This window comes from Diceros bicornis, chromosome 16, assembly GCF_020826845.1.
Source record: "Diceros bicornis minor isolate mBicDic1 chromosome 16, mDicBic1.mat.cur, whole genome shotgun sequence".
Lineage (NCBI taxonomy): Eukaryota > Metazoa > Chordata > Mammalia > Perissodactyla > Rhinocerotidae > Diceros > Diceros bicornis.
This window is the reverse complement of record NC_080755.1, coordinates 30,957,371-30,977,934: the sequence shown is the minus strand read 5'-3', so window position 1 is coordinate 30,977,934 and position 20,564 is coordinate 30,957,371. Positions and strand designations below refer to the sequence as shown.

Genomic DNA, 20,564 nt, shown 5'->3' with positions numbered 1-20,564 from the left:
GGGTGGCAAGAGTGTTTGAAATTTAACTTAGTTAACAGGCACTTGACAGAAGGTAAGTTATGAGAAGGTTTGACTCCATAAATAGAAACACAGTCAAATATTACATTTTTTTCTTTTTTTACAGATATTACCTGTTTACCTGCTCTGTCAGGTAAACTGACAGGGTCCCTGTCAAATTGCTTTGTCAGTAATGCCTGATATATGAATGTCAGTATTCTCATCCAAAATGGGGGGAAAGGATAGTTAGGACTTCTTCCAGCTGGTATCTTGGTCCTTTGAACAAAAGCTTAGCTTTGAAAGAGTCCAGATGGATACTAGACTGATATTAGTGTAATATTATTTTGTTTTGTTTTTGTGAGGAGATCAGCCCTGTGCTAACATCTGCCAATCCTCCTCTTTTTTTTTGCTGAGGAAGACTGGCCCTGGGCTAACATCCGTGCCTCATCTTCCTCCACTTTATATGGGATGCCGCCACAGCATGGCTTGCCAAAGCAGTGCGTTGGTGCGCGCCCGGGATCCAAACCGGCGAACCCCGGGCCGCCGCAGCGGAGCGCACGCACTTAACCACTTGCGCCACCGGGCCGGCCCCTATCAGTGTAATATTAAAGAGTGGTCCAGGTCTCTCTCTTCTGCACTTAGACTTCTCTCAGCATGTTGATGCTAACTCTGCAAAGTAAGTACTGCTAATGTGGCTGCTTATACACTGCAGTCAATAGAACTGGTTCTAGACCAAGACTTTCTGTTCCAGGAGTAAAAATTCATTCATACTTTGGCTGAGACAATCTATTCATTTGTTTATTTTTATTGTGGTCAAAACCACTAACAAAATTTACCATCTTAACCATTTCTAAGTGTACATACAGTACAGTAGTATTAATCATATGTATGTATCTTTTTGCATAACAGAACTCCCAAACTTTTTCATCTTCCAAAAGTAAAACTCTATATCCACTGAAAAACAACTTTTTCCCCCTCCCCAGCCCCCAGCAACCACTATTCTACATTCTGAGAGTTTGTCTACTTTAGATACCTCATATAAGTGGAATTATGTAGTATTGAGAGAATCTGTTTAATACTAGATTCTCTTTCCTATCACATGATGCTCTGTGACAGATGGCACAGTCTTAGAGCCAAAGTCTACTTGAAATAAATGAACGAAATAGCCTTCTGAGATCTAGGATTGAGAACCAATGGCAAATAGTCAGATATAAGGGCAAACAACCTTGACTCGAAAAAGAGTGACCATGAACCTAAGTTGTTCAATATATTTTGACCATTGTATCCCAATCATATGTAATATAGAGAACATACAAAGTTTAATGTTATTAATATTACACTAGTTAAAATACTTTTCAGATTTCATTTTGAATCTATAACCTACCAGCAAAAAACATATTTCTTCAAGCTAATAACCAGGTATTAACATCTAGACTGCACTGAAAAATAGATTTGCTGGTTTGAAAAATATCTGTGGAATCCGCAACTATGTATAAAAGTACGCACCCAGTACTAATTATCAATTTGATTTGAAACAACTGACATTAAGACAATAGTAAACACATGTCTATAATGCTGATTTAATTTTCAACAATTATGAGACTTGTAGTATGTCACCAAATAATTATTTATTATTATTCAATTAAGTCTGATTCGAGGATGTGGAGTAGGTATGCATGACTTTCAATGAAGTGTATAGAGATCGATCCCTTCTCTCATACTGGTAGCAAATGGTCTATAATAATTTGTATAGCTGTCTGAACAAATAATAAAAAGGCCATGATAAATAAGATAATGTGTAAAACATACTGAAAAGTAAAATATTTAAAAACTAGTAAGAGTAACCCATTCTGCAGATTGGTGAGCTACCATGACAGCAAATTCAACACAAAATTCATATATTCAAATACCAGACAGAGAAATCAAGAATTCAGACAACTGAAAATAAAGATGTAAATTTCCACAAAATAAAGTAGACTCTTATCTAGAGAAAGATGTTCCAAAAACTTCATTATTTCCAAAAACTCAAATACTACTATGACATACAGTTTGCTTAACTTCTCTGCCTGTGGCAGGCAGCTTCTCAGATGGCCCCAATGATCCCTGTCTCCTGGTATTCATGCCCTTGTGTGTGAACATCTCCCCTTTGCACGTAGGCAGGACCTATGACTTGCTTCTAATACAGCAAAGGTGATGAAATGTCACTCCCTCAATTAGGTTACATAAAATAGCAACTTCTGTCTTGCTAGCAGACCCTATTGCCTTCTTGGCTTGCACATTTTGATGAAACAAGCAGTCACGTTGGAGAGGTTTACATGGCAAGGAACTGAGGGTGGCCTTCAGTCAGTCAATAGACAGCTAGGAGGCCCATAGTCCAAAGACCCACAAGGAACTGATTCCTGACAACCACCATGTAAGCATGAAAATGGATCCTCACCCCAGGCAAGCCTTCACATGAGAACTCAGCCTCTGACAACGCTTTTATTGCAGCCTGTGAGTCCCTAAAGCACAGGACCCAGCTAAGACATGACTGGATTCCTGACCCAGAGAAATGTGAGATAATAAATGTGTATTTCAAGCTGCTAAATTTTGTGGTGATTTGTCACAAAGCAATTGATAACTAATATACCATCTTTAAAGTAGAGCTATCTCACAGTCTGGTTGCATGAATTAAATGACACATATTACATATGAAAAACTAAATTGCTTAAGATGCAGATACTAGATGGTTAGTTCTGCTCACTCCCTAGTTAAGCAACTTGTGGCATTCTAGCCAGTAGCTGGAAGAATGTAGTTTATTTAGAATATAAAAAAATTTTGGTAGCAAACAACTTTAGAGTAACTTATACCCTGCACTTTATTTTCATTGTATTTTTTTGAATTAATAGACTTTTTTAGAGTAGTTTTAGGTTTAAAAACTGAGCAGATAGTAGAGACAGCTCCCACATACTCCTTCTTTCCCCTTCATGGTTTCCCTAATTTTAACATCTTCCATTAGTGTAGTACATTTGTTACGATCGATTAACCAATACTAATGCACTACTGTTACCTAAAGTCCATAAAATCCATAGTTTACATTAGGATGTGTCTTTGTGTTGTACACTTCTATGAGTTTTGACAAATGCTCTACCTATTCATCTCTCCTCCACTCACCTTGACCCAGGGCAACCACTGATCTTCTTACTGTCTGTATAGTTTGCCTTTACCCTGCACTTTGAGTTAATCTCCTACAGTAATATAACTTACTCTTTCCAGACCAGATAACAACAGTGAGTTAGAGTCAGTATATGTGACAAAGTGTTCATGCTTCTCTTTATTAGAGTTATTCTCATGCTTTTTATTAGAGTTATTCTCATCTACATTTCAGCTAATTTTTCTGCATTTTGACAAAGCGTTACCTTCTTCGGTCTCTCTCTCTCAGACACATTCTTTATATTACCTATTTTCTTGAAATAATAGTTTAAATTCTGTCACATTTTATATTTACTTTTTGAGCAAAGAATATCAGAATAGTGGACAAGCCAAAATCCTATGTCCTGGGTTTAAGAATGTCTCTGATAGTGTGTTTGGGGTGCGGGAGGCATATCACTACCCTTCTAATTGTTTGCTTTAGCCCACTCCTCACAGTTCACAGTGACAAAGAAATTAAATAGGCACAGTCATCTTAGGATTCAAAATTATGTTTATCCCATAAACAGTTAACAGAAGTTTGCCTGGACCCTAGACTCTCATTACCATTATGATTCATATCATTGGACCACACTTCAAATAAATCTATGTCAAAACAAATCCTACAAACACTCTTAATATTAACTTCCCTTGCACAGTCTTTGCAACACACCTGATATAATACTAGATTTAATAAATTCATCCGTCAAAGGTAGCATTTCCTATTCTTTTTTCCTTGGCTATCAAAAGTATGTATTTTATTGACTAGCATTGTTTATTGACTTAAGGGTACAGCTGCTAAAGTGGATCTGGGAAGCAGCCCTACAAGCACACTGAATTTACCAGCCAGACACCTGGATATTTTGAAATGGTCTTAATATGGCTCCATAAAGCAAAGCTCCAACCACTCCTCTTTGTGGTTACTTGACTCTCAGAACATTCACAAGAATTTTTTTTCTTACTAAGCATTTTATGTCCCATCAAAGGCAATACTTCTGGTTACTATTTAGTTACATAAGAGTAAACAACACATTGTGATCAGTCTTCAAGTTCAGGTGGTCACTGTAATAGGGATAAAAAACACTGTACCTAAAGAAAACAAAAACTAATGCTGAGAAAATCAATATCTGAGTTCAGGTTTCAAAAACAGTGTCCTACATGTCAGAATAATGTTGAAGTTAATTTTTGTGCGTTGTGTGAAGGGTTTAAATTTCTCTTTTCTGCAAGTGTCTAACTGTCCCATCAATGCTTGTTGAAAAGATTATTCTTTCCCCCATTGAATTGCCTTAGCACCTTTGTTGAAAATCATTGACCATAATTGTTAAGAGTTTCTTTCTGAATTCACAATTCTGTTCCATTGATCTATATGTCCATTATTATGGCAGTACTACAATGTCTTGAATATTGTATGTATTAGTTTTCTATTTCTACATAACAAATTACCATAAACGTAGCAGTTTAAAAAAACACAAATTCATTAGCTCACAGTTCTGTAGGTTAGAAGTTCAGGCAGGTTTGGCCAGGTTCTTTGCTTAGTCGTCTCACAAGACTGAAATCAAGGTGTCAGCTGGCCTGGCTCTAACTTGGAACATGTGAGGAAGAATATGATTCCAAGCTCATTCAGGTTGTTGACAAAATACAGTTCTCCTTGTGGTCTTAAGACTTAAATCCCCAATTTCCTGCTGTTGGTCAAAGACCATTCTCAGATCCTAGCCCTGTCCATCCTCAATGCCAGCAATGGTGAGCTGAATCCTTCTTATGCAGGATATAAGACCAATATGTAAAAATCAATTTTATTTCTGTTTACTACCAATGAACAATTCAAAAATGAATATATTTAATAAAAGTAGTGCAAGATTTGTACACTGAAAAAAAACAAAACATTGCCAAGAGAAATTAAAGATCTAAAGAAATGGAAACACATTCCACCATGTTCATGGATTGCAAGACTTATGTAGTTAAAATGGCAATTCTTCCCAAATCGATCCATAGATCCATTGCAATCTCTTTCAGATTGCCAACAGATTTTGATAATTTCTTTTTTGCAGAAATTGGTAAGGTGATCCTAAAATTTATATGGAAATGCAAAGGAATCAGAATAGCAAAAACAATTCTGAGAAAGAAGAGCAAAGTAGAAGACTGTTCTTTCTGATTTCAAAATTTACTCTAAAGCTGCAGTATAGTAGATAGAATTTTAACTTGATTCTAATGACCTTTGTCCCATGGTGAAATGGTTTTACTCCCATGACTATTATGTTATATAGTAAAAACAAGATTATATAGGTGGGCCTAACCAATAAAATCTGGGCTTCTTATAACAAACTCAAAGACAGCTTAGTATTAAACAGAATTAAAGTAAATATTATACATTAAATACATATTAAAATGTATAAATGAAATTAGATAGAATTAAAATGGTAAGGAGCTTTATTACCACATGACTATATGTGGTAGTTAAAAAAATTTTAACCGAAAGAATACATGAAAACAATCACAGAATAAAAATTAGTCCCAAGACACTATGGATCTAAGCATTACAAAAATGCTTTTAACAAAACTATAGATACAATAATAATAGAACCGTCAAGAAACATTAAACAGGTGTTCAGCAAAGATTTATCTCTAGTATATTTCAGATTCTGTACAGTCCATGACCCAGACATGAATTAAGAAACATGGGACAAAGGTATCATGGGAAAAACAGAAAAGTTGTTATAAAAGGCCTTTTGCCAGATCAGAACATCAGAGATTCATTAATATCCATTGCCCATGGCTAAAAAGTGATGACGATTTTATCCATTTTATGAAAAAGGGAGAAATTTCAAGAAGATTCCAAATCTACCTATTTATACTTACTTGCCAAGAAAATGAAGAGTTAAAGAAAATAGCAAGGTAGGCTTGCATACCCACATTTTCTAACTATAGTGGGAGAAGGTATTCAAAATGCCACCTAAGATTTCTCTTAATATAAAAAGTACTGAGGAAATACTGTAACATTTCTAAAATGGTACAGCCTATCAAATAAGACTAAAATAGAGGTTATAAGCATATAAATTTGAGGTGACCTTGATTAAGTTCAGATTCACAAAAAAATAACAGTCAACCGTGACAAGAAAAGTTATATTCTAAAATGTACATTGGTCAAAACCATGGTCACTAGATCCCCTCATGTCCAAGACCAAGGTCATACTGTGGGCAGGTGCTGTTTTTTAAGATAAGTTAATGGAGTAACAGGCACACATCAATGAAATATCTCAATCTAAATAGAACAAGTGAAGAACTTTTCCAGAATCCACAACGATGAACCTGTAATGCTGAATGAATTACAAAATGAATGTAGAATGCATCCATCTTTGAGGCAAAGCAAGAAAAAGGATGAGGGAAAAACAAGAAAAAAACTCACTTTTGTAAATGGAGCAATTTCTTTTCAAGGAAATGGCAGAAGTCAAAAAAGAAAATCATAAGCTAGGGCATTCTTCTGGAGAACTGTGGATTTAATAAAACTATAAGCAAAACTTACAATATGCAATTTAAGCCAGATGGCAACCAATGCAAAGAGACAGAATGAGCCTCTCAAAGTCAAATGGACACCTCCTGAAAATGAACTGCTGACATCTCCATCACCAAATCTGGAGGAGAGTTTTTTAAAAAAACTTATTTTGAGAACAAAGATTTATGTTTACCTGACATTGTGGCTACTCATAGGAAAAACAAAGAAAGAGAGTTTTCCACCATATCTAGTATATTTGTGCTCTGATGTTCAAAAACCTGTATGTCCGATCAAAAGCCAAGGAGGGTTACTCATAGAAACAAGGACATCTAACGTTAATTTTCAACATTTTTTAGCTATCTCAAGTTCTTCTTGTCTTTCTTCAAGAAACTATGGAGCCAGACTGGTTGGGTTCATATTTTGATTTGCCAACTTGCTAGCTGTATGACCTGGGCAAGTCACTCATTCTCTGTCTGGGATTCCTCCTCTGTAAAACGGGGATAATAACCTCATAGAGTTATTATGAGGACTAAATGATTTAATATGTGTTAAGTGCTTAGAACAGTACCTGGCACACAGTATGTATCATATAAACAAATTTGTTAAATAAAAATAAAAATTAAATATTTATTAAGCCAAACCCTATGTAAGGCTCTGAGTATACAAAGACCAATGCAACAGGATGACTGTTTTCAAAAAAGTTTAATGAGGGAGATAGATGAATAAACAATGACTATAAAAGAACAAGAAAGGTGCTATAATAGAGACGGGCACAATCTATTTGTGAGCACATAAAGAGGACATTTAACCTCACTGCATCCTCATTTAGGCTCTCAGAGTCTTCACAATGATGCCCTTCCTGACAGGAAGTAGACTTGTTAGCCAAATTTACCAGTTTCCACGAGGAAAGAAGAGAACATGCTTACATTTGCTCAGCTAAGAGAAGTCTGTCACAACAAACCAGATAACACAGGAAACGAGGTGATAATCTCCACTTGGTATTCAAAAAGAAACTTTTTCTTTCTCTAGGTTCAAATGGCAGAGCCTACAAGTGGCCATTAACTCTCAACTTCGTTTTCATTGTATATACATATTATATGAAATATACTGGACCACCAGGCACTTCCTGAAAACATGGTTTTAAAATTTTCTCACTATTAAGTCAAAATAAAAATTCAGAAGTGTCTCTTTTTGAGAGTAATCTCTCCATTGACTTGGCCAACATTTTCATTCTAGTATTTGTGAGTTTTTTTAATTAGTTTTGCTCCTCAAGGTTAAGGTTGAGAGGGAGTGTTAACTATGACTGGTCTCTAGTGAAACCTCCAAGAATCACTAGCTTAAACATAAAACACTAATACCCAAGAAAGTTTTACTTTCCCTCAATTTCAGAAGTAGATAGAAAAAGGGTTAGATCTCCTTACCTAATGTCTTTAAAGCCCCCCTAGTGACTATTTCTTGACTTTCAGTCTATATCCTTAAGGTCATAAGACTCTTTACACTGGCAATGGAAAGATCCTTCTGCCTCGCCTCCCATACCCTTGCCAAACAGCTTGCCCTTCATTTTTGTGCCCTCTAACACACCTATGTCATGCAGAGGGAGGAAGTGAAAATGCAAAAATAAAGGTCAGAAATATGATCTTCATGTTACAATTTTCTCTAGCCCACTCAAGAGAGCAATAGGCAAGGATTACCTTAAAAACTCCCTGTTCTGTTTTCAACGTGGCAAGGAAAATCCAGACAAACAATCAAGATTAGCTGCCACCTTTTCTGCCTCATTTTATAGCCTAGGTTTTCAGACAACAGAACAGAAGAAAGTATTGCAAATTAGAATACAAACAAACCATTCATACTTTGGCCATTTCTTATAAATGTTGTGATTTAAAAAAAAAAAAGGATATGTTAAAATTCTAAGCTATACCACATTCTAGCAAAATTACTATTTTTTCTTTTCTCTTTTTTTTTTTACTTTTCCTTATGTCCAAACTTTAGGTTCAAAACTGGAGTTTTCTAAACTCCTAAACCCATCTGAGACAGGTATCTCCAGGTTGAACAGCAATAATGTTGTTTGGAAGGTTTGCAAAAAACCATTCAGGACCTGATACTACTCAAAGGGGGAAGATAACACTTTGGTACATTATTCATGCTTTAATACTTAATATGAATGACTTTGACCCTACTATAAGGTTTTTTCTACAATGTTTTAATACACAAGGTTTGTCTTCATCCATTTGAAGATTTAAACTCATGTGGATATGAAAAAGACATCAAGTATCACTTGCTAGAGGGCAAGAAGTCAGTCTTTAGGGCTTGTTTTACATCATGACTGACGGGGTTCTGAACATTCATGTAGCTATATAATATATACCACTTGATGATATGTATATAAATGTTTATATACAAACACTCTCATATATCTTTATGTAATTAATACATATATAAAAATCATAAAATCATGCAAAATATTCTGATTTTCTCAAATTAAAGCTTTTACATGTCACCAAGTCACTTTTACTATTCTAAAAATGTAAACATGAGTTAGGAAAGGCTTATTAGTGTCTTCCCTAAGGACAATGAGTAACAAACAGCCCACCTGATCTTCATTACACAAGAGAGCAGTGAGTTTTCTTTACCATTCCTGCTATGCTTTCATACAACCAGGAGATTCCCTACTGACCCACAGTGTGCTTCAAGTAATTATTCCTGACCTCTGGGCCCCAGGAACAGGAGAGTAAAAGGAAAGAGTGAAGTAAAAGATACTAATTCAATCATGTGCTGCATTTGCATGTTTTAAGACAATATTATATACTGTGAGACAAAGTAAAAGGCAAATGACTCTTCTGACATTTTGCTGATCTATTAAAGAAAAGATAAGAATAAAGATGCTTACCTGTTGTTCCTGCATTCTAGCAGCACCAAGTTCTGAGAGAGACATGGTGAGTTTCTCTTGTTGTTCTGATAGATATTTCTGATAGAGGCTTAGAAGTTCTTGGCATTCTCTATACTGTAGCTGAAGAGGTGAGATGGTAAATTAAGGGAAAAAAACTAATAAATGGATTCAAACTGTATCCATCAGTGCTATTTATCAGATTCCAATAAACAAAATAGAGACAGAAGTGCAACCATATTTGGTGAAAGTGCAGGTAAGTGTAGTCTTCAGATGAACACAGTATGTATACACCCCCCCAAAATCACGAAACAATAATGCAAAAAGAGAGTGGCAATGGTCATCCCATTGGAAGAGAAATCTCTCTCTCAAATCTTTAAATTTGAATAGATAAAAACAAATAGAGACACATGCAAAAGAATGGAAGTTGGACCCCTACCTCACACCATATACAAACAGTAACTGAAAATGAAGCTAAAACTACAAAACTCACAAAAGTCAATCTTTGTGAACTTGGATTAGGCAATGGCCATCCAAAAGCACAGCAACCAAAGAATAAATAAATAAATTGGACTTCAAAATTAAAAACTTTGTTTCAAAGGATGCTATAAAGAAATTGAAAAGAACCTCCAGAATGAGAGAAAATATTTGCAAATCCTATATATGATAAGAGACTGGTATCCAGAATATATAAAGACCTTATATGACTCAACAATAAAAAACTATTGACCTAATTAAGAATGGGCCAAGGACTTGAATAGACATTTCCCCAAAGAAAATATACACATGGCCAAGCAGCATAAGAAAAGATGCCCAACATCATCAGCCATCAGGGAAATGCAAATCAAAAGCACAACGAGGTACCACTTTGTATCTACTACAATGGCCATCATCAAAAAGACTGACTAGGGCCGGCCCAGTGGCATGGTGGTTAAGTTTGCATGCTCTGCCTCGGTGGCCCAGGGTTTGCAGGTTTGGCTCCTGGACGCAGATCTTGATAAGCACCACTTATCAAGCCATGCTGTGGCAGGCGTCCCACATATAAAATGGAGGAAGACGGGCATGGACGTCAGCAAAAAGAGGAGGATTGGCAATGGATGTTAGCTCAGGGCTAATCTTCCTCACCAAAAAAAAAAAAAAAAAAGACTGACTATAACAAACATAAACAAGGATGTGGCGAAATTAGAACCCTCCTACGTAGCTAATGGGAATGTAAAATGGTGATGCTACTTTGCAAAACAATTTTACAGTGACTTAGAGTTACCATATGACCCAGCAATTCCACTCCTAGGCATACACCCAAGAGAACTGAAAATACATGTCCACATAAAAACTTGTACATGCATATTCACAGCAGCATTATTCACGCTAGTGAAAAACTGAAAACACCCAAATGTCCACCAAGTGATAAATGGATAAACAAAATGTGGCACATCTATACAGCAGAATAGGGCCGGCCCCGTGGCTTGGCGGTTAAGTGCGCGCGCTCTGCTGCTGGCGGCCCGGGCTCGGATCCCGGGCGCACACCGACGCACCGCTTCTCCAGCCATGCTGAGGCCGCGTCCCACATGCAGCAACTAGAAGGATGTGCAGCTATGACATACAACTATCTACTGGGGCTTTGGGGGGAAAAAATAAATAAATAAATATACAACAGAATATTATTCAGCCACAAAAACAAACAAAATATTGCTACATGTTACAATATGGATGAACCTTGAATACACTGTGCTAAACAAGCCAGACACAAAAGGCCACATATCGTATGATTTCGTTTATATGAAGTTGTTGTTGGTTTTTTGTTTTGTTTTTTTAAATACTTCTTCCAATGAGCCAGGGGAATGAATACTCAGTTCTAAGGATACCACATCAGAACTAAGAGTTACATTCATCCATGTCTACTTTCTGGCCTCTTCTCCAATTTTTTGAAGTACCTATTATATGAGAAAAGCTGAAGGAAAAAAAGGAAATGTCCAGAATAGACAGAAAGTATATTAGTGGTTGCCAGGGGCTGGGGGAGGGAATAGAAAGCAACTGCTAATGGGTATGAGTTTTCTCAGGGGAGGTAATGAACATGCTCTGGAATTAGATGGTTGTGTTTGCATAGCTTTGGGAATATACTCAAAACCACTGAATCATATACTTTAAAAGTGTGAATTTTATGGAAGCAACCCAAGTGTCCATTGACGGATGACTGGATAAAGAAGATGTGGTGTGTGGGTATATCTATCTATATATATAGATAGATATACACACAATGGAATAATACTCAGCCATAACTAAAAGAAAAAATAGTCAATTTGCAACAACATCGATGGACCTGGAGGGTATTACGTTAAGTGAAATAAGCCAGAGAAAGACAAACACCATATAATTTCACCCATATGTGGAAGGTAAACTAACATACGGACAGAGAGAACAGTTTTGGTGGTTACCAGGGGGAAGCGAGTTGCAGGGTGGGCACAAGCAGTGAAGGGGGGCATTTATATGGTGACTGACAAATAATAACGTACAACTGAAATTTCACAATGTTATAGACTATTATCACATCAATTAAAAAAAGTGTGAATTTTTTTGTACATGAGTTACTGTTCTGGTAAAAATAATTACTCCCCACTATACACAGAAAGTACTAACTATAATAAACATAAAGGGATTATAATTAGATTTTTGTTTTGTTTGTTTGGTTTTGTATAATGTCTGTTAAGTCAATGTTTCATTAATAGAACCACCGTCAGGAAATTTTCTGCCCATATACCTCCCTACATATTTTAGAATCTAGTATGAATAACACAGCAACCTAATCTGGAATACCCTCTCCCACAGCTCCTCAAAATTGCAAAGTGCTCAAGGTGAAGATACTAAATTGGAAAGGACACCTAAAAGTATAGATCAGGTATCTGGGAGAAAAATAGTTCTATCCAAGAGAGAATTCTGTTTCTTATTTCTCCTTGTGGTAATTTCCTCCCCAAGCCCATTTTTCTTTCAGGTCATTTCTGAATCTCCCCCTTACATTTAATTATGTATGCTGTTGGTATAAAAATGACTGTCCAATGAGATTATTCTATATAAAAACTTTTATAACAGGTCATCATGATTAAGGGTGGGAATAATATTTTTTAAATGTCAAAAATAGTGACTGGTTTCAGTATTCCTTAACATTTTCATAACCTAATCATTGCTTCTGGGCAGATTCCTATTCTAATAACTTTTGCCAATCATGACTGCATAAATAACCAATTGCTTCATTATTCTCATTATTAACCTTTAACAAAAAAAAAAGAGCCAGAGATGGCTTGTAGAAGAGGAGCTGGTTCACAGTGAAAAGACAGGTTACTAAGCTTAAAGAATACATTAATTAGAAGAGCTTATTGAATACTCAGCATCTTAAAAACAACAACAACAACTATAGAATGAACAGTGGTCTAAATAAGCTAATATGTTTTCAAAGTCAATCTATATCAGACCAGGCTAGTTTTACATTTCCATCCTTTTTGTCAGCAAGCTCCAAAAGACAAGAATGATTTGTGGAGGTCCCAAGAGTCTCTGTCAGCTATGATGTATATAAAAATAATTTTTTATTCTAGTTGTGACCATAGGCAGTAATGTTTATAGTAGATGAACATATTAGCATGGATGCAGAATGTGAATTTTACTCTCAAAAAAGCCAGCACAATTATACAGCCTAAGAGTTAAATGTCAGCATTTGAAGACAAATTACAGGCAAATTCATTTAACCACATGCTATGTGGCAGAATATAAAAACATGCAGTCCTATCTTTATACATTTTTTATAGCTGTCTTGATTCATCAGATTTTGAAATGCCCCCCTTTTCCTGGAAAATCCAAAATATATGTCCACACAAAACAGTAATTTTCCTTCTTCCCTAGCACAATGAGACTCCAACCCTTCATCTGAAGAGAGAGATTTATGTTAGGAAAATGTGGGTAAAATGTCGTCTTCACTGATTTGAAAGAAGGAGTACAGTGAGAAAGATGACATATTTAACTCAATCCTGGCCAAGTGATAGAAAAGAACTCAACAACTGTAGAGAATCTAACCTAAGGTAAGGTGTATACCAAACCATGATGTGAATCTAACACACTGGTGTTAGTACACTGGTGTTAACACACTGGTGGTCTGCCCAACCACTTCAGAAATGATAGAAATAGCAGTCATCACCACCTCATTAAAGAAAGAAATCTTCATAAGATAAATAAATATAAATTAATATTAAGCAAGATCACATCAAAACCTAAACATCAAATTAATTAGCTGAAATGGCTGCTGGAAACGGTCATTCTGCAAAGCTTAAAGCCTTAACTCCAAAATGCACTACATAGAAAAATAAAACTAAAGATCAAAGCAGAATGAATAGCGAGATAAAAGAATAAAAACTGTGGGTGAGAAAGAAATCAGAGGGAGGGGGAGAAGGACCAGAAGACAGGATAGCCTACTAATAGGCTGCCAAAGTAGAAAGTGACTGTCTTAAGCTGGAAGAATTCCTATGGTGTAGCAAAGACCACCCCTACACTCTGCCCCACCCTTGCCTCAGATATCTGGGATCCTTGGATGTGGTACTTAGTAATCTTGATCTAATACAGAACCAAATGAAGGGGGGTCTCGATAAGAGGAGAAAAGGGAGAATCATTAAATTAAAAAAAAATATTCTCTGTTTTTGGAACAAAGACTCCTTGGAAAAACCGCTGATTCCCATTTTAGGGTAGGGAAAGTACAAAGTAAGCTTGAAACATCCTGTTATATTATAATGCAGGAAAGTCTTCAAAGACAAATAGATGGGGGCTTGTCAAAAGGAACAGGAGCAACCCTGAAGGGGATTCTCATAAGCCAAATTTGGGACAATTTGAACATCAAAAAGAATGACTGTAATTAATGGCAAATCAAATAACTAAAAATCCACCAGTTTATAGTGATACTTTAAAAGTAAAGAAGAGTGGAAGGGGAAAAAAGTGAAGCCCTTCTTTACAGAAGAATGCTAGCTAATTACTTAAAAGGAATGGTCAAATTTAAAAATCACCAATTTACAATCCCCAGTGTAATAACTAATTCAGGCAAGGATCATTAATAGATACTGAAACCAGTGGGTGAAAGGTTGATAAATAAGACATTCATAAATAAGATTACTTACAGCAAAGATGTACCTTTAAATGGTGAAATTTGGTAGTCGTCACCCAAAATGAATTAATTTAGGATCACTAATAGTGGAAAACCCAGAAATTATGTACCCCCTAATGTATGATGTAGGTAACGTGACTTATGAAATATTCTTGCTAAATATGTTTTACCTGAATCTAATCAAATCTGTAAACCTAACTCCTGTTTCATAGGAACCAGAAGAAATAAAGGAACAAGTTAAATCATACCTCGAGGAAACAATCAGCCAAATCGGGCATGTGGGAGATTTTGCAGTATTTGCCCCGAACTCTTCAAAAAGTCAATGTTACAGGAGAAAAGAGTGGGGGTGGGAGGCCTATTCCAGATTAAGAGATCAAAGACACAACCAAATACAACCCATGAACCATGACTGATTGGATCCTGGCTCAGGGAGAAAAACAGTCATAAAAGACATTCTTGGGACAATTAGGGAAATTAGAATATGGACTCAATAACAGTTGATATTATGGAATTACTGCTTATGTTCTTAGGGATCATAATGTGATTTATAAAGAGAAATGTTTCTATTCCTATGAGATGAGTATGAAGTACTTAGAGGTGATATATGATACCTGCTACTTTAAAGTGGTTCAGAAAATAAGCAAATAAATTTTTATATATATAAGTAAATAAATTTATTTATATCTACATAAATTTGTATATTTATTTCTATAAATTTATAATATAAATAAAAACAAATATATATAGATTTATATATAAATAAATACACACGTGAGAAGAGGCAAAGTAAATATAGCAAAATGTCAACAACTACGGAATCTAGGTTGCAGGTATATGGTGGGTCATTGTACTATTCTGTCAACTTTTCAATATATTTGAAAACTGTCATAATAAAAAGTTACAAAAAACCTTTTTTGGTTTTTATTTTTGTTTGTGTTTTGTGTGTTTTCGTCTTTCTGCTACTATTCAGTCTCTTCTTGCCTTCCTAATTCCACTGTAAGTTCTCATGGGAGAAGCATAACCCTAAGCATCAGGTCAGCCTCCTAAGAGCTCTCTACAACTCCATGTTTGCATGGTCATTAAGGCAGGTGACAAACTGTTTGTATGATCTGATTATATACTAACTGGAACTGGTCCTTTGAGCCAAGAATAGGCACATCCAAGGCAGCAAAAGGCCATGTAAAAAAGGCCTGTCAAGCTTTCTTCCAGTCATTTAACAAAGGCAGTAGTATAGAGTGAGCAAAAGCATAGACTTAAGTGTCACCCAGCATTCTTGGCTCAAATCTTAATTCTGCTACTTAGTAACAATGTAACTTTGGACAAGTAACTTCTCTGACATTCTCATCTAAGGATAATAATACCTACCTCTCACCTCACAGGGCAACAATGAATATAAATGAGATAATAAATGAAAAGCACTTAGCATAGTGCAGAGCACAAAATTCAATAGATTTTTTTAAAAAGACATGGAGGGGACAAGAGAGAAGAAGTGCTGGTGAGGATGTGGAGAAAAGGGAACTCTTGTGCATTGTTGGTAGGAATGTAAATTGGTACAGCCATTATGGAAAATAATATGGAGGTTCTTCAAAAATTAAAACAGAACTCACATATGATCCAGCAATCCCACTTCTGGGTATATATCCGAAGGAAATGAAATCGCTGTTTTAAAGAGATATCTACACCCTCATGTTCACTGCAGCATTATTTACAATAGCCAAGACAAGGAAACAACCTAAGTGTCCATCAACAGATGAATGGATTAAAAAAAATGTGGCGCGCACACACACACACACACAAAATGGAACATTATTTAGCCTTAGAAAAGAAAGAAGTCTTCTCATTTGCAACTACATGGATGAAACTTGAGGGCATTATGCTAAGTGAAATAAGTCAGACCAAGAAAGACAAATACTGTATGATCTCACTTATATGTGGAATCTAAAAAAAACTGTACTCATAGAAACAGAAAGTAGATCGGTGGGGAGTGGGGGAAACAGGTGATGGTGGTCAAAGGATACAAACTTCCAGTTTTAAGATGAATAAGTTCTGGGGAACCTAATGTAAAGCATGGTGACTATAGTTAACAATACTGTATTGTATTCTTGAAAGTTGCTAAGAGAGTAAATCTTAAATGTTCTCACCACACACACACACACACACACACACACGTAACTATGTGAGGTAACGGATATGTTAACCAACCTTATTGTGGTGATCATTTTGCAATATATACATATATCAAATCATCACGTTGTATACCTTAAACTTACACAATGTTATATGTTAAATATATTTCAATAAAGCTGGAAAAAAAAGACATCAAGGGGCTTAGAGAAAGAGATTTAAACAAATAAGGATAACATGTTCTAGGAGACACACTTAACCACAGGGTACAGTGGAGATTTTTTAAAAAATGGGGGTAAGTGGTCACTCTGACTACACTGAGGGGAAGTCAGGAAAGGATCAGAGAAGATGTGACCCTGGAAATGAATTTTGGAAAAGGAGTATCTAGATGCACTGGGTAGGTAGGGTAGGGAGTACCCTCAGCTGAGAGATCATCAGGAGCAAAAGCACGGAGAAATAAAACCGACATGCACAACAAGGGGACTGCAAGTAGTACAGCATGGATGGTTAACTGGTCACGAGTAGGGTTAGAATGAGTGAAGAGGCTGCAGAGACAAACAGGGGCCAGACCTTGAATGTTACACTAAGTTGTTTGGATTTTATTTCTATATAACTCATTGATGTATTACAGCCAATTTGTATTTTATAAAGATACCTTTGGTAGGAATGTGAAGAATGGATTGAAGGGCTTGAGACTAGAATCAAAGCAACCAGTTAGAAAATTGCTACAGCAGTCTAAACAAGAGATGAGAGGGGCCTGAATTGAAGTAACAGTGGTAGGAATTGGGGAGGAGGGGGTTAAAAAGGGAAATTTAAGACACTGTCAACTTATGAACTGGGTGACAAGATGTATGACCAGATGTACAACTGCATTTACCAAGACAGAGAATGCAGAATAAAGAAAAAGTTTGGGAGAAGTGGGTGCTGCTACAGACATACTGAGTTGGAGATGCTCAGGAAGGAATATTAGGTCAAGATGGCCAATAGAGGAAGGATACTTGGATCCCTGCGCCTGGAGTTCAGAAAAGAAGTCTCAGTAGAAATAGAGATTGGGAATTAATCACTTTATGTGTGGTGGCTGAAGACATGAGAGCGTGTAACATTGTCCAAGGAGTATGTAGTGTCGTTCATTCGTTCTTTCATTCATTCAACAAACAAGTTCCATAAGAGCAGAAATGTTTGTCTGTTTCGTATACTGCTGAATTCCTTAGCCTATATAATAGGTGCTTAATAAAGATTTATTGAATAAATACATTTACTGAGTACATTAACATCTGAGACTGTGCTAGATGCTAGACATACAATGATGAACAAGACCAACACTGTCTCCTGCAGGGAACTTATCATCCAGCAAGGAAGGCAGGTAATCAAACACATACTTACAATAATGAATGACGAAAGTAACGGCAAGAACATTATGTAGTGCTATGTGAGCACTTCCTGAGGGGACCTACATGACTGAGGAACCAGGGAAAGCCTCTTGGAGAAAGAAATGTTCAAACTGAGAGAAGAGAAGGGGGCCAACATAACATTTAAAAGGCAGGCAGAGGGGGCGGGCCCTGTGGTGTAGCAGTTAAGTGTGCGTTCCGAAGCTGGTGGCCAGGGTTCGGATCCCAGGCGAGCACCGACACACCACTTGCCGGGCCATGCTGTGGTGGCATCCCATATAAAGTGGAGGAAGATAGGCATGGATGTTAGCTCAGGGCCAGTCTTCCTCAGCAAAAAGAGGAGGATTGGCATGGATGTTAGCTCAGGGCTGATCTCCCTCACACGCGCACACACACACACACACACACACACACTAAATAAATAAAGAAAGAAATTTTAAAAAGTCAGGCAGAGAAAAAGGAATCAATAAAAAGATGTAGTCAACTCTGTCCAGTGCTGCAGAGGCCACACCAGTTAAAGACTGAGAGTTGAGGAGGCTATGGATGACCCTTGCCAGAACAAAAGTTTGATATACTTAGGTGTTCACCATTTCCCCTACTGTTTTTGGAGGATGAAATTTATGCTATTTCACATCAAAGAAAGAAGCTTCTGACAAAAAGAGATGTTTTACTCAGGGTCACCTTGAGGTAAAAACAGCTGACCATGTGGCTCCAACTCTAACGCAATCCATTAGTCACAGGACACTTAGGGAAATACAGAACTCAAAGATTTTCACTATGGTGGGTATTTCCTTCACTCTGAACACCTACATACTACATAATTATAAAGACAGCAGATACTGTGTATTCTGCTTAGAATGTTTTGCCTGTCTCTAATCCTAGGAAATTCCTGCTTATCCTTTCAAACTTAGTTTTTATGTCACTGTTCCTCCAAGCTTTCACCGACCTCCCAGGCAGAGTTAAGCATCTTTAATATAGTAAATAGCATATAGCTAAAATTATTTGATTATATTACTATCACCTAAAGTGGCCTATGTGTTCATCACAGTACTATATTAATAATAATACTATATTAATCTTGGTGTCTCTCTAGTACACAGCAGGCACTTCAAAAAGGTGAGAGGAATGAATAAAAGAATAAAAGTAAAAGAGTGTCTACTGAATTTCATGTTAGCTCTGGGTTTGGAATTGAAACAAACCACAGACAGACCAAACTAGACAAGAGGATGCCTAAAAATACTGATGCATTATAAATTTTAAATTGTTCTAACCTTACAAGATTTTCTCATTTTGAAGCAAATATGGCTTCTGACCATGTCCTATTTCTCACCTCAAAATCATTTCCTTTTCTCCCCTTTCAAAAAAAGAAGTACACATTTTCTGAGATAAACACTGAGGTCCAAATTATATATCTAGTTTGGTACTCAATGACAATATATACAATTGAAAATGAATTGCTGGTAAAAGAAAAACTGACAACAAGATGAACTGATAAGCAGAGCTAGACAAGAATTTCATATGAATGCTTCCCCCTTTTTATTAAGTTGTGATCTGTGCTGGAGTACAACCCACTGATATAAGTCTGAAATTTTCCATTTAATTGAAAGAGAAATTTATGGCAAATTCAGGACAAGGCCACAGTGTTTTTCAATTTCCTGATGATAGTAATCCACTGGGGAGGGGAACAAATCGTCAAATCAAACAGGGGAAAACTCAATGTTCTGGACACTTACAAATGGAAAAAAAAAGTCAAATGCCTTACCCAATTTCTTCTGGATTCTACTCATTCTGTTTGAACAATAGCAACAAAACCTAAGCCAGGGAAAGATACCTAATTAGAGTATTTAACTAGCTTTTTAAGACTTTTCCAAGCATTATAGTCTCTACCTTTTTTCTTGCAGAGTCACAAAACAAGATGGGGCAGAAAAAGACTTGGAATTGAGATGCTTCAGATTCTGTCTTTTGCTCAGACCATTAGACTCAGAGGTTTTCCAGTAAACTAACCACACAATGGAGACCCAAGGTTTTTTCCTCCAACTTTAAAGGTAAGGAAAATGTTCATATGCAGATATCCTAAAAAGCAGGCTATCAATGTGCCAGATTGATCAGAATTTTGGTTTCTTTATGGTTTCCTTTTCACATAATACTCTAAGGATATATATTTTCAAGCATTCACAGTAGACGTGAAAGACAAGGTTGCAAAAACATTTCTATTCAAAGTCATGGATTTTCTCTTGCTTCTAACCTGCTTAAAAATTTATTTTGTTAACAAGTTCCATGTTTCAGCTAGACCCGAAGGAGAAGTATTTTCTCCATTTGGAAGGCTGCTTTAAATCAATTCAGCCTTTTTTGAGTTACAGGAACTATCCTAGAATT

At 36.3% G+C, this 20,564-nt stretch overlaps 1 protein-coding gene across 3 annotated transcripts in view; it reads right to left on the bottom strand.

Annotated features, from left to right (window-relative positions):
• KIAA1328 (KIAA1328 ortholog) overlaps positions 1-20,564 on the bottom strand; it is a 341,990-nt gene that overhangs the window by 198,303 nt on the left and 123,123 nt on the right. For all 3 annotated transcript variants that reach the window (XM_058557017.1, XM_058557018.1, XM_058557019.1), the window contains one exon: positions 9,543-9,670. In XM_058557017.1, the coding sequence (XP_058413000.1) occupies positions 9,543-9,670 (128 nt within the window). The remainder of the gene's footprint in view (positions 1-9,542; positions 9,671-20,564) is intronic.